The sequence below is a fragment of the Drosophila teissieri genome, chromosome 3R (assembly GCF_016746235.2).
Source record: "Drosophila teissieri strain GT53w chromosome 3R, Prin_Dtei_1.1, whole genome shotgun sequence".
NCBI classification, from domain to species: Eukaryota; Metazoa; Arthropoda; class Insecta; order Diptera; family Drosophilidae; genus Drosophila; species Drosophila teissieri.
In genome coordinates, this window is record NC_053032.1 from 4,692,433 (window position 1) to 4,702,225 (window position 9,793).

Sequence of the window (9,793 nt, forward strand, 5' to 3'; positions counted from 1 at the left end):
ATCCTGCCGCTTTTTGATTAAGCCCAGTTCCAGTTTCATAGCTTAGAAACTTTAAATGTTTAATATGTCGCAGTTAAAGTTAGGTACGACCTTAGTCTATTAAAAATATGAGGAATAATAATCGTTGTACATAAATTCCCGAGAACTTCCTCTGCATTTTTATTTGGGATTTCCTCTATAAAAGTTCTCGTTTTTTTCGACGTTCCCGAGAACTTCTTCGCCAATTTCGAATTCCTCGCCACGAACATTTCTTGCCTCTTTGAATAGAAATTACCCTAGGACTTCTGGAAGATTTCTGTGGATTCCTTAAGGATTTCTTGGGGAATACTTAGGGATTAGTTCTGAAGGGAAAATTTAGAGTTTTTATGATTAATTATAAGATATATAAATTATATGCAATATATTAAATCTATAATCTTAAAAGCTCGTTCGGACTACATCATCCATTACTTTTGTAATTCTTTTTTGTAGATTCCCTACAACTCACCGTCCCAAGCTCCTGTAGGCGCCTGTAGATACCTCATGGTGTTTCTGTAGTTCAGTGTCATCACGAGGTGGAGAGTGATCGGGAAATCCTAAAGTCGGACATCAGAAGGCCAGCGGCGTCAGCCACAAGTGGCGCGCCCCTCCATGTCGGCGAGTCTAGAACCGTGGTGTCTGGTAAGCCGTAAGATTTCATCACGGCATTGAAGGACAGAACCAGGCACCACCTCTCCATCTAAACGTTTGAAATTCAGTTAATCAGTAAATGGCCTTAATTTAATCTTTAAACATGGTTACCAATTTTCAGAAGTTAAATATATTATAATTTTGTTAGGCACAAACGAGTATAGAGGACGCAAGGTATACACTTAGGAAAGGTAAGTAAAACAGTAAAACCCGATTAGAGATCTCGACCCAGAATTGTCAGTTTAGCTTTACCAGCTTGTAGGAAAGCCTGTGTCCCCCCAATTACATCTAAACCTTTACTTTCAGAAAATGTGTGAGTATCAATTGGACTGTAGATGGCCATCCACAGAACGCTAATCCTTCCGCCGGCAGCGTCTCCGTGTGGCAAGTGCAACAACTGTCCCTGCGGCACCAGCGGCGGAGCCTCGCCCCCACAGCAGCCGCCCCACCGCCCACCCCCCTCTTACGCTCACCAGCCACAGCAGCAGCCAAATAGCTGTCCCTATCCGGGTCCCCAGGGGCAAGGAGCTGGCGGCTGCCAGGTTAACTCGCCCCAGCTGCAAGGAGAACCCGCAGCATGCAGCCTATATCAGAGCCGAGGAGCCCCCACCGTGGAGTGCACGTGCACCCAGAACCGCAACCGGCCCCCTCCGCCCTCCATTCAGGCGGACCACATTACGTGCAGCCGGGGTCCGCGGGAGCAGCAGCCTGTCCTGGAGACCCGCTGCAACTGTCGCGAGAAACCCGCTAAGATGGAGTGCCACTGCACCCCGCCGGTGGCCCCGCCCCCCAATCACCAGCAGCAGCAGGCGATGGCCCAGCCCACCTACGCCAACGTGACATGTGGCCAGAGCGTGCCCAGAGGTCCGCAGCCCTATCGCCCGCATCATGGCCACCACAGCCAGAACCAAAACTCCTGCGGTCACTGTCAATCGCAAAAGAGGCAGAAGAAGCAGAAGAAGTGCGTCATTCAGTGATGTTAAGGTCGAGCCACGGGAGAACGTTGAGATCCCAGCAGGCGCAACGGAGCAGGCTACACAGACTACTACACCACTCACAACATGACAGAACTCCCAAATTTCGGGATAGCCAAATTACCAGTTTTGCCCTGATTTCCGGGTCAATAAAGCCAATGTGACCGCTAATGGGCAAGTTAAAGAGGTAGCCGTGTGTCCGTTTAATATATCAGTATCTCCTTCCGGATAGGGAACAGTCCGAGCGCCGGTCAAGTGGGTCGAAGGTCGTCACCCTGCTGCGAGGAGGACATATTCCACGGAAGCCATCGGAATGCGGAGAGGAATCGCAGTCGCCACTGCTTCGTGATCCGCTCACAAAGGCCTCCGAAGGGCGTGGCTATCCTTGGTGCGGAAACTCGGTGCTGCTGTTCTCCGCCAACGACAATAAGCCCATGTTCATCTGCGTCTACTAAGCCTCGCCAGCGATGCTGCTGTGCCTCAGCCACGGAGCCTGGAAGGCAACGGGTTTGCTGCTCCTCCGGGAACAAGCCGCAGAGATGCATTAGCAACTGTCCTGGCAACGGACATGGCGGACAAGCGGGGCGGAGGATACAGATGTGCCATCCGGATGCATACCCTGTGCCTGAGCATCTGAAGACGAAGCAGATGTGCTTTCATTCCATTGGTGCTAGATGCAATGCTGAGAATCAGAAAGTGGAGCAGCCCAGACCGGCAGGGGCTTTGGAGGAGCTAATTCTCTTACAGCCAGACCCACAGTCTGAGATTCCATACAGCGACTCCATACGATCCTTTCAGCCCGCTGTTCACGCTATAAATGAAAACTGCCAGGATCCCCATGATCCCTACTATCCGTATCCCCGTAGAAGCACGCGTCTGCAGGAAGTGGATCCTCTAGACAAGTTCGATCTGAATCGCTTCGATAGGGATGCTATCCATCGAGGTCCCGCAGGCAGAAGAAGAAACGTCTCCATTCGCACCTGCGTAGACTACGATTACGAACCGGGATATCCAGCTCGCGAGAAAATATATTTAGTTCCAAATAGTTCACCCGGCAATCGACATCCACAAACTCATTCCGGATGTGCTCGTCCTCAGGCTCCCTCGAAATATTCCCCATCAGGATCACGACCCCCTCCGGCATACCACCCTTTGTATGAATCGAACCCCCCTGGTTGTTCATCCCCTCCCGCTGCATGTCCACCCAGAACCCGCCCATCCGCGAAATTGCAGCGTCAATATCATCCCAGAACTTTACCGCGATCATATGGTTTGTAATTTCCAAAGTATCCGAGCTCAGCCGATTAATTTGTCAATTTTCCATTAAGAAAATTCTGGGATCGACTACGTTAAGTGTCCATATAGATGATGGGACAAAATAGGACAAACTAATAAGTAAGTGTTTCAATTGTTTGTTAAATGCCATACAAAAGTGTGGCTTAAGTTATTACATTTTATCGTTCCAATATCAAATATTCGCGGCACTGACAATTATTCGATATATATTCACTTTTCCATTTGGTAGAAATGCAGCCCTGAAAGTTTGAGAAGTACTAGTAGGGCTGCGCACTGTGTTTAGTGCTGGAAACCGCAGATCACAGTGCGGAAGAAGAAGACCTCGCGTGCAAAACACGCCGCATTATATTATTTTATTTCGATTATAATAACAGAAAACCAGTCATGGATGATGCAGACTACGACAACGACGAGTTAGTGCTGGCGTTACATATATGATTACCGTACCTTTTAACTACATACTCAACCAATTGCAGCGTTGGCGGGGATGACTTTGACGATGTCGACGAGGACGTGGACGAGGACATTAACCAGGAGGAGGAGGCGGACAACATCGAAATCATAGCTCCCGGCGGAGCGGGTGGCGGAGGTGTACCCAAGTCCAAGCGAATCACCACCAAGTACATGACGAAATACGAGCGCGCAAGAGTTCTGGGCACACGAGCGCTCCAGATCGCAATGTGCGCACCTATCATGGTGGAGCTGGACGGGGAAACGGATCCCCTGCAGATAGCCATGAAGGAGCTCAAGCAAAAGAAAATTCCCATCATCATTCGCCGATACCTGCCGGATCACTCCTACGAGGACTGGAGCATCGACGAGCTTATCATGGTGGACAATTAGCCAGTACTCAACCCATTTATCCATAATAAAACAAATCGACTATGATTAAGTACAATCTACATATGTGTTTGTTGAATTCTCCGTAATGACGAATGTCAATGGACAACATACTCCCTTTTTCCTGCATACCATTCCTAATAGGTACACGATAGTTGGCTTAATGGCTCATCTTTAATGAAATTTGTTCGCTTTAAACCTGTTTTATACTAATATATGAATACCACACCAATGACGATGATTATCCATGCTGCAATGCGTTTAGTACTAAACAATAAGACCACACTACTCTAGTACAATATTTTATTTCACGTAACAAATGTATATATTTAGAAAACAGCTGCTTTTGAACACGAACCCATATATGTAAGGAACCCTTGGTTTCTAGCTCCAAGCATATCCCTCATCCCTTTGATAGCAAACGCGCTCCAGAAGACCGACGGCATGCTTTCCAGTGCGACAAATCGAGCCCACTACTCCTGGCAGTAGACCACACTCCGAAAGATTCTGCTCGCCAAAGACCTGCCCGGCGGCATCTTCTCCTTCTGTATCTGACTGGGGCGTCTCCGGACTCTCGAGCAGCTTTTGTGTGGCCTTGCTAAAGGCCAAAGTATTGGTGTTACTGGCCAGCGTGGCGCTAAACATCTGACGCGTCTCGGACAGCAGCTCAGCCACGCTGGGCAGGAATGTAGGTAGGATCAGGCCCTTTATATCTATGCTAAAGTAGTCGACGCCGTCTAGGCGCACTTTCTTGGACCGCGGAACCAAGTGCTGCATGGTGGCCTTGGGAAAGGCCACTGGCGACAGCAGAGTGGGAGGCACTCCGGCCAGACGGCCCACTGTGCTGATGGCACTCTTGGCATTAAGGAGATAGCTAAAAAAGCCTTGGCATTCCACTCCGTCAACCAGCAGCAGAGAGTTGTCGCTAAAGTCCTCTCGCATTTCGGCAGCTTGTTGCTTCCTGGCATGAGAGGACTGAATACGTCGCAGCTCGCGCTCATCTACTCCCAAGCTCTCCAGCCAGTCCTCATCGTCGTCCTCGTCTTCCTGGGCCGGTGGAGAAGCATCATCCCCCGCATCTAGCCACAATGAGCTCTCCTCGGTAAAACTGTTGTCGTGAGCGTTTCCACTGGTCTCGCTCTTAAGAGGCATGCTGAACTCGATCCCCTCCTGTCGGAGAGCTTGCCGCATTCCCCGAGTCGAGGGCGTGACCAAGGCGTGGCTCTCCGCCCGACCGCCCACTCCGGCAGCTCGGAACAACACCGTAAAGGTGTTGGCACATAGGTAGAAGTACGGGCACTGGCGGGCACGAAGCAGCTGGAATAGTCCCCGGAAGCTGAAATCCCACTCTTCCGCCAGAGCCTTGCGCTCCCGCTCACCCACCACCACGCCTACGTTCTCCTTGGCGGTGCGCGGAAAGAGAGTCAACCAGGGCAGGTGCGGATGCTGCCAGTAGTAGTTACATTGATTAAACCGCGTGGCGTCCGAGATATCCAGCGTGCTCTCCGTCCGCTGCGGGTCCATGCAGCGCACAAAGCTGGTGAGTCCGCTGGCCAGCTGCGAGGTCTTAAGTTGTATGGCCGGCAGCTCCGTAGGACAAAAGAAACGGGTCCTCGTCTTCAGGGACCAGTCCACGGGTAGGTGGGCGGTGTGCTTCTGCCGGGCGGCCAACTCCGCGTCATCTTCGTCTTCAGCGTTGATTTGGGGCTGCTGAAAGAGCTTGGCAAAGGCCTGGGGGTCGTATTTCTGGAGCACGAACTTGGTGGGCGGCGGGCGCGTGGGCGTTTCCCGCACAAAGCAGGAGGAGGCAGTGGCCACCGGTTCGAGGCCCGGCAGGTGCGGATCAACGCAGAATTTCTTTGCATCATCTGTGGATCTGGGGAAAGCATTGAGTAATTGGGATTTCAGGAGAGAGAGAGAGAGAGAAACTGACTTCGCGAAGGGATTCTTTCGCTTCTGGGCGAGCTTAGCCTCTAGTAGCTTGCTCTTATCCGTCTCATCCAATTGAAGTCCAGGCCGCCTATAGTTGTTGCTCACGCGGGCGGCCAATTTGTTCTTCTTCTGCTTAAGCCGCTGCAGTTTGATGAACTGGGAAACGAAACAATAACATCAGTGGCGGGCAGTTGCTCCTCCGAATCCATACCTACGTCATCTGGCCGCGTCCATTTGGAAGCCACACTCGCTTCGCTGGACATGCTCAATGGCTTAGTTGCCTGCACTGGACCTTTACGGATTCTTAAAGTACTTTGCGGACTTGAAGTCTTCGAAGCGTTTGCAGATATCACAAAAATTAAGGCGCGCAATTAGGGATGTGAAATCTTTCGATTGATTAGCTCGTTATTCGCTATTTTCGCCAATGTTCAACCCTCGAAAATATCGTTAGTCGACAACTAAAACGAATTTCATTTGAACAATTTTAAACGCTTCGTTATTTGGTCACTTAAAATATATTATTATCTCAAGCTGAAAATGTAATTAACAAACTGGTAAACAAAACTAAAAAATTAAAATTTAAATATTTTTTTAAGCAACAATATTTTTTTAAATGTCAAGGGCTAACGCTATTTTAGAGTAACAGAACTCTGTATACTATTGCAATTAGACTTCGAATTATGGATGTGAGAATCTCACAATAAATTTTTAAATTCTTAAATAACATTTAAAGAAATATAAATATTAAAAAAGCTTTAAATCCTCTTTGTTTTTGTTTGAATTTTTTAATCGTTCGAAAAGTGTAAAGTTATTACGCTTAACCAATAAAAGCGTTAAGTCTGAGCTTAATATTTAGATGATGAGGTAGATATACTTTTTTAAGAAATAATAATAAAATCATGTCAATTACGCTTTAAAAAATTTAGTTGATTTCGAAATCGCTTTTCCATGCATATGGGAAGGGGTGGTCGAAAACATGATGGCAAAAATCTGTTTCAGCATCTGGTAACACTGGCCGTCGCTGCGTTTTATGTGATACGTAAACAAATTAATTTGATAAACAATGAGCCTTACCGATGTCTGCCGCATTTGCGCCAACAAAATCAAGGGTCACAAGCGGGATCGCAACATATTCAAGTACATGCGGGGAAGATTGCTGGAGCAACTGAAGCTAATCACGGGAGTGGAGGTAAGTGGTTTGGAATCAGCTTCCGTATTTGAAACCATTTGTTATTAACTTGGATTTCTCCAGTTAACAAGGAACCAGGGACTGCCGGAGTTCGTTTGCGAACGCTGCTTCTCCGAGCTGGACCTGGCCACAAAGTTCCGCGAGCGGTGCATCTTCTCGCAAAAGTACCTGCTGGAGATCAGGAAGAAGTCTAGGGATCAGAGCATTGTTCACATAGATCTGAGTCCCGAACCACTGGACGAGCAAATGATCGATGCGGATCAGTTGAAGACGGAGGACGACGAGCAGTTCGTGTGTTATCAAGGCACGAAGGATCTAGATCTAGAAGGACACCAAGATCTACAGGAATTCCAGCCGAATGACGACCCCGCGGCCTCGGCGATCGCAGCAGCAGAGGCAGCGCACCAAGCGGATCTACAGGAGCAGCATATGGAACGGGCCGCCAAGAGGCGAAGAAACTTCTTTATCTGCGACGAGTGTGGGACCCTGTTCCACGACGAGTACCTGTACAACGAGCATCTGAATGGTCATCAAGATCGGCGGGAGATGAACCAGTTCTTCCCCTGCTCGGAGTGCCCAGAGTCATTCAATAAGAAGGCACTGCTGAAGCTTCATCGTGCCCAGTGTCACTCAACCCAGCGCAAGTTCAAGTGCGCCATCTGCAACGAGGTTTTCGCGGCTCTGGGGGCCAAGCTGCGGCACGACAAGTAAGGATGCTGGAAGTTAGATGCTAAGTGGAGCCCTCTCTGCAACTTTTAATTTAATTTCAGAGCCCATGAGAACGAAAGACCTTATCCATGCCTAGAATGCGGAATGATTTTCAGCAGCGTTTCCGAATTGCAGAACCACTGTGTGACACACTCAGAGGAAAACCGGAAGTTCAGGTAAGGCCACAACTTGCACGGGTTAACATATATCTTCATTTCGTGTCTTTTAAGGTGTGAGCCTTGCAACAAGAATTTTATAACTCGCAGGGATCTGGTGGCCCATACAAAAACAGCACCGCACAAGCGTTTCGCTAAATATATGCAGGATGAATTCGAGTTGGGCGAATTGTTAACCTACTCCTAATTACCACCACCCGCTTTTATAAATAAATGTTAAGGTCAAAATAAATAAATCAATTTTTATTACCTAGTTTTATGGCCTAGTTTACTTATTCCACCTGAATATTATTTTTTATAAGTGTTCCAAATTGTAGTTTTAATTTGTTTAAAATAAAATTCCTTCTGTTTTACTTTCAAGCACGTTACATTTGCCTAAATGTTGATACTTTTCAATTAAGGTGGGAATGCAATTTTAAAAGTGCTGAATCTTAAATCAATTACGGTGTAGGATGATTGGAAGAATTTTCCGTAAACCGCTCTGTAAAATTCAATTCAAGAAAATAATATTTCCCTTAGCGATTAAATTTTCTTTATTTTGTTCTAGCATTTAATACTAGTATTGTTCAAAGAGGTCTGAAAAACTCATCTCCAGCAGCTTGGCGCTAATCTAATTCTCGGCCTCTAAAGAACAGCTCCAACTTAAAAGAGCTTTCGAATACGGCGCATGCGTCCTTTCAGCTGTAGCTGCCTTATATAGAGGTCTTCGATTGGGGCTCTGTATATTCCACAAATTCAACTGGTAGCCGCCGCACGAACCACAGAGTCCTACGTCACATTGGTATACACACGGAATCGGAGCAGCTGCAGCCGAAAAATCAATACCTTAACAAACACCTACGTGTACGGTTGAAATCGCGCAATATGTTGTTCTGTTCGCAAAGTAAGTCTACTGAAATAATATTTATAGGAGGATCAGGTGATCAGTCTATGTTTTTCAAGATGTGCACATGATGGTTGCGATGCTTGTGGTCGCCTCAAGTGGCTACCAGGTGCAGTCCTATGGCTCCAAGGATATTTTGGCCGATGCCCTGCTGACGGATCTGCTCAATCGCATGGACAACGACATGCAGGTGGGCTACTACGACGTTGGCAACGAGGCAGCTGCTGGCTCCAAGGACAATGTGGACCTTGTCTCCCGATCGGAGTACGCGAGGCTGTGTGATGGGGGAAGCGACTGCATCTTGCAATCGGGATCGGGAGCAGCCTCCCATCCTTCGTTGAGGGACCACGAGTTCCTGCAGCACAGCTCCCTGTGGGGTCACCAGTTCATCTCCGGCGGAATGGGAGAGGGTCCCAATAGGTATCCTACCATAGTAAAAAACGACGCCGGTCTGCCTGCTTACTGCAACCCTCCTAATCCTTGCCCCGAGGGCTATGACATGGAGACCCAAGGTGGCAGCTGCATCGTGGACTTCGAAAACACGGCCATCTTCAGTCGGGAGTTCCAGGCCGCACAGGACTGCACCTGCGATAACGAGCATATGTTCGACTGCTCGGAACAGGATAGTGCTGACAGCGGCTCCGAGAAGGGTGACCTGAACTCCGCCGTGGAGCAATACATCCTGCAGATGGGCCAGGAGAACAGCCTGAACAACGTGAATAGCCTGGTTAAGAAGGCCGGGTACCCAGTGATGCCCGATCCTCGTCTGGATGACGCGGTTATGAACCCGTTTCTCCAGGGCGATCGCTTGCCCATAGCCGCCAAGAAGGGCAACCTTCTATTCCACTAAGCTGGCTCGATTATTCTTTGAGCATACACGACCATACCTACATCGTTTTCCATATGGGTGTCTAATACTATTACCTATCATAGCTGGTTATTAATGTTGTCCCGCAAGCGAAGTCTAGTAATGTTTCTACCCGTTTCCCGCAAATAAAGTTATTCGTATAGTACCAGGGCTCTAAGCCGAAGACATAGGAGTATTCGTATTGGCTTGGGGTACCGTTAAAACTACCGAATTTGCGTTCGGATTCAGCTTATCTTTATCATATTCGTAGCACCCGCC

General features: G+C 48.2%; 6 protein-coding genes across 6 annotated transcripts; 5 read left to right on the forward strand and 1 right to left on the reverse strand.

The window, feature by feature from the left end:
* Positions 1-871: 871 nt before the first annotated feature.
* Positions 872-1,797, forward strand: LOC122622704 (trithorax group protein osa). Its single transcript, XM_043801359.1, has 2 exons — positions 872-982; positions 1,042-1,797. The coding sequence occupies exons 1-2, from the start codon at positions 979-981 to the stop codon at positions 1,644-1,646; spliced, it is 609 nt and encodes a 202-aa protein (XP_043657294.1). The 5' UTR covers positions 872-978; the 3' UTR covers positions 1,647-1,797.
* On the forward strand, positions 1,685-3,309 carry LOC122622703. Its single transcript, XM_043801358.1, has 4 exons — positions 1,685-1,817; positions 1,876-2,913; positions 2,972-3,038; positions 3,169-3,309. Exons 1-3 carry the CDS (start codon positions 1,814-1,816, stop codon positions 3,010-3,012), a joined length of 1,083 nt encoding a protein of 360 aa, XP_043657293.1. The 5' UTR covers positions 1,685-1,813; the 3' UTR covers positions 3,013-3,038; positions 3,169-3,309.
* On the forward strand, positions 3,178-3,841 carry LOC122622705 (DNA-directed RNA polymerases I, II, and III subunit RPABC2). The gene is made up of 2 exons (XM_043801360.1): positions 3,178-3,352; positions 3,416-3,841. The coding sequence occupies exons 1-2, from the start codon at positions 3,324-3,326 to the stop codon at positions 3,780-3,782; spliced, it is 396 nt and encodes a 131-aa protein (XP_043657295.1). The 5' UTR covers positions 3,178-3,323; the 3' UTR covers positions 3,783-3,841.
* A 227-nt stretch (positions 3,842-4,068) lies between these two features.
* LOC122620712 (protein downstream neighbor of son homolog) lies at positions 4,069-6,091 on the reverse strand. Its single transcript, XM_043798309.1, has 3 exons — positions 5,927-6,091; positions 5,713-5,867; positions 4,069-5,655 (listed from the first exon to the last, which is right to left on the reverse strand). The coding sequence occupies exons 1-3, from the start codon at positions 5,972-5,974 to the stop codon at positions 4,164-4,166; spliced, it is 1,695 nt and encodes a 564-aa protein (XP_043654244.1). The 5' UTR covers positions 5,975-6,091; the 3' UTR covers positions 4,069-4,163.
* A 624-nt stretch (positions 6,092-6,715) lies between these two features.
* LOC122621155 (transcription factor Ouib) lies at positions 6,716-8,038 on the forward strand. The gene is made up of 4 exons (XM_043798912.1): positions 6,716-6,900; positions 6,964-7,607; positions 7,671-7,784; positions 7,839-8,038. The coding sequence occupies exons 1-4, from the start codon at positions 6,775-6,777 to the stop codon at positions 7,969-7,971; spliced, it is 1,017 nt and encodes a 338-aa protein (XP_043654847.1). The 5' UTR covers positions 6,716-6,774; the 3' UTR covers positions 7,972-8,038.
* Positions 8,039-8,523: 485 nt separating this feature from the next.
* Positions 8,524-9,690, forward strand: LOC122621127 (neuroendocrine protein 7B2). Its single transcript, XM_043798886.1, has 2 exons — positions 8,524-8,667; positions 8,727-9,690. Exons 1-2 carry the CDS (start codon positions 8,649-8,651, stop codon positions 9,515-9,517), a joined length of 810 nt encoding a protein of 269 aa, XP_043654821.1. The 5' UTR covers positions 8,524-8,648; the 3' UTR covers positions 9,518-9,690.
* Positions 9,691-9,793: the final 103 nt, after the last annotated feature.

Excerpts from the sequence above, each read along its gene's own strand:
- LOC122620712 (XM_043798309.1), bottom strand. The coding sequence starts at position 5,974 with ATGTCCAGCGAAGCGAGTGTGGCTTCCAAATGGACGCGGCCAGATGAC. Across the intron at positions 5,868-5,926 it reads AATGGACGCGGCCAGATGAC|TTCATCAAACTGCAGCGGCT; the intron begins GTAGGTATGGAT and ends TTCGTTTCCCAG. Across the intron at positions 5,656-5,712 it reads CGAAAGAATCCCTTCGCGAA|ATCCACAGATGATGCAAAGA; the intron begins GTCAGTTTCTCT and ends TGCTTTCCCCAG.
- LOC122621155 (XM_043798912.1), top strand. The coding sequence starts at position 6,775 with ATGAGCCTTACCGATGTCTGCCGCATTTGCGCCAACAAAATCAAGGGT. Across the intron at positions 6,901-6,963 it reads AGCTAATCACGGGAGTGGAG|TTAACAAGGAACCAGGGACT; the intron begins GTAAGTGGTTTG and ends GGATTTCTCCAG. Across the intron at positions 7,785-7,838 it reads GAGGAAAACCGGAAGTTCAG|GTGTGAGCCTTGCAACAAGA; the intron begins GTAAGGCCACAA and ends GTGTCTTTTAAG.
- LOC122622703 (XM_043801358.1), top strand. Across the intron at positions 2,914-2,971 it reads AACTTTACCGCGATCATATG|AAAATTCTGGGATCGACTAC; the intron begins GTTTGTAATTTC and ends TTTTCCATTAAG.
- LOC122622705 (XM_043801360.1), top strand. The coding sequence starts at position 3,324 with ATGGATGATGCAGACTACGACAACGACGA. Across the intron at positions 3,353-3,415 it reads GCAGACTACGACAACGACGA|CGTTGGCGGGGATGACTTTG; the intron begins GTTAGTGCTGGC and ends AACCAATTGCAG.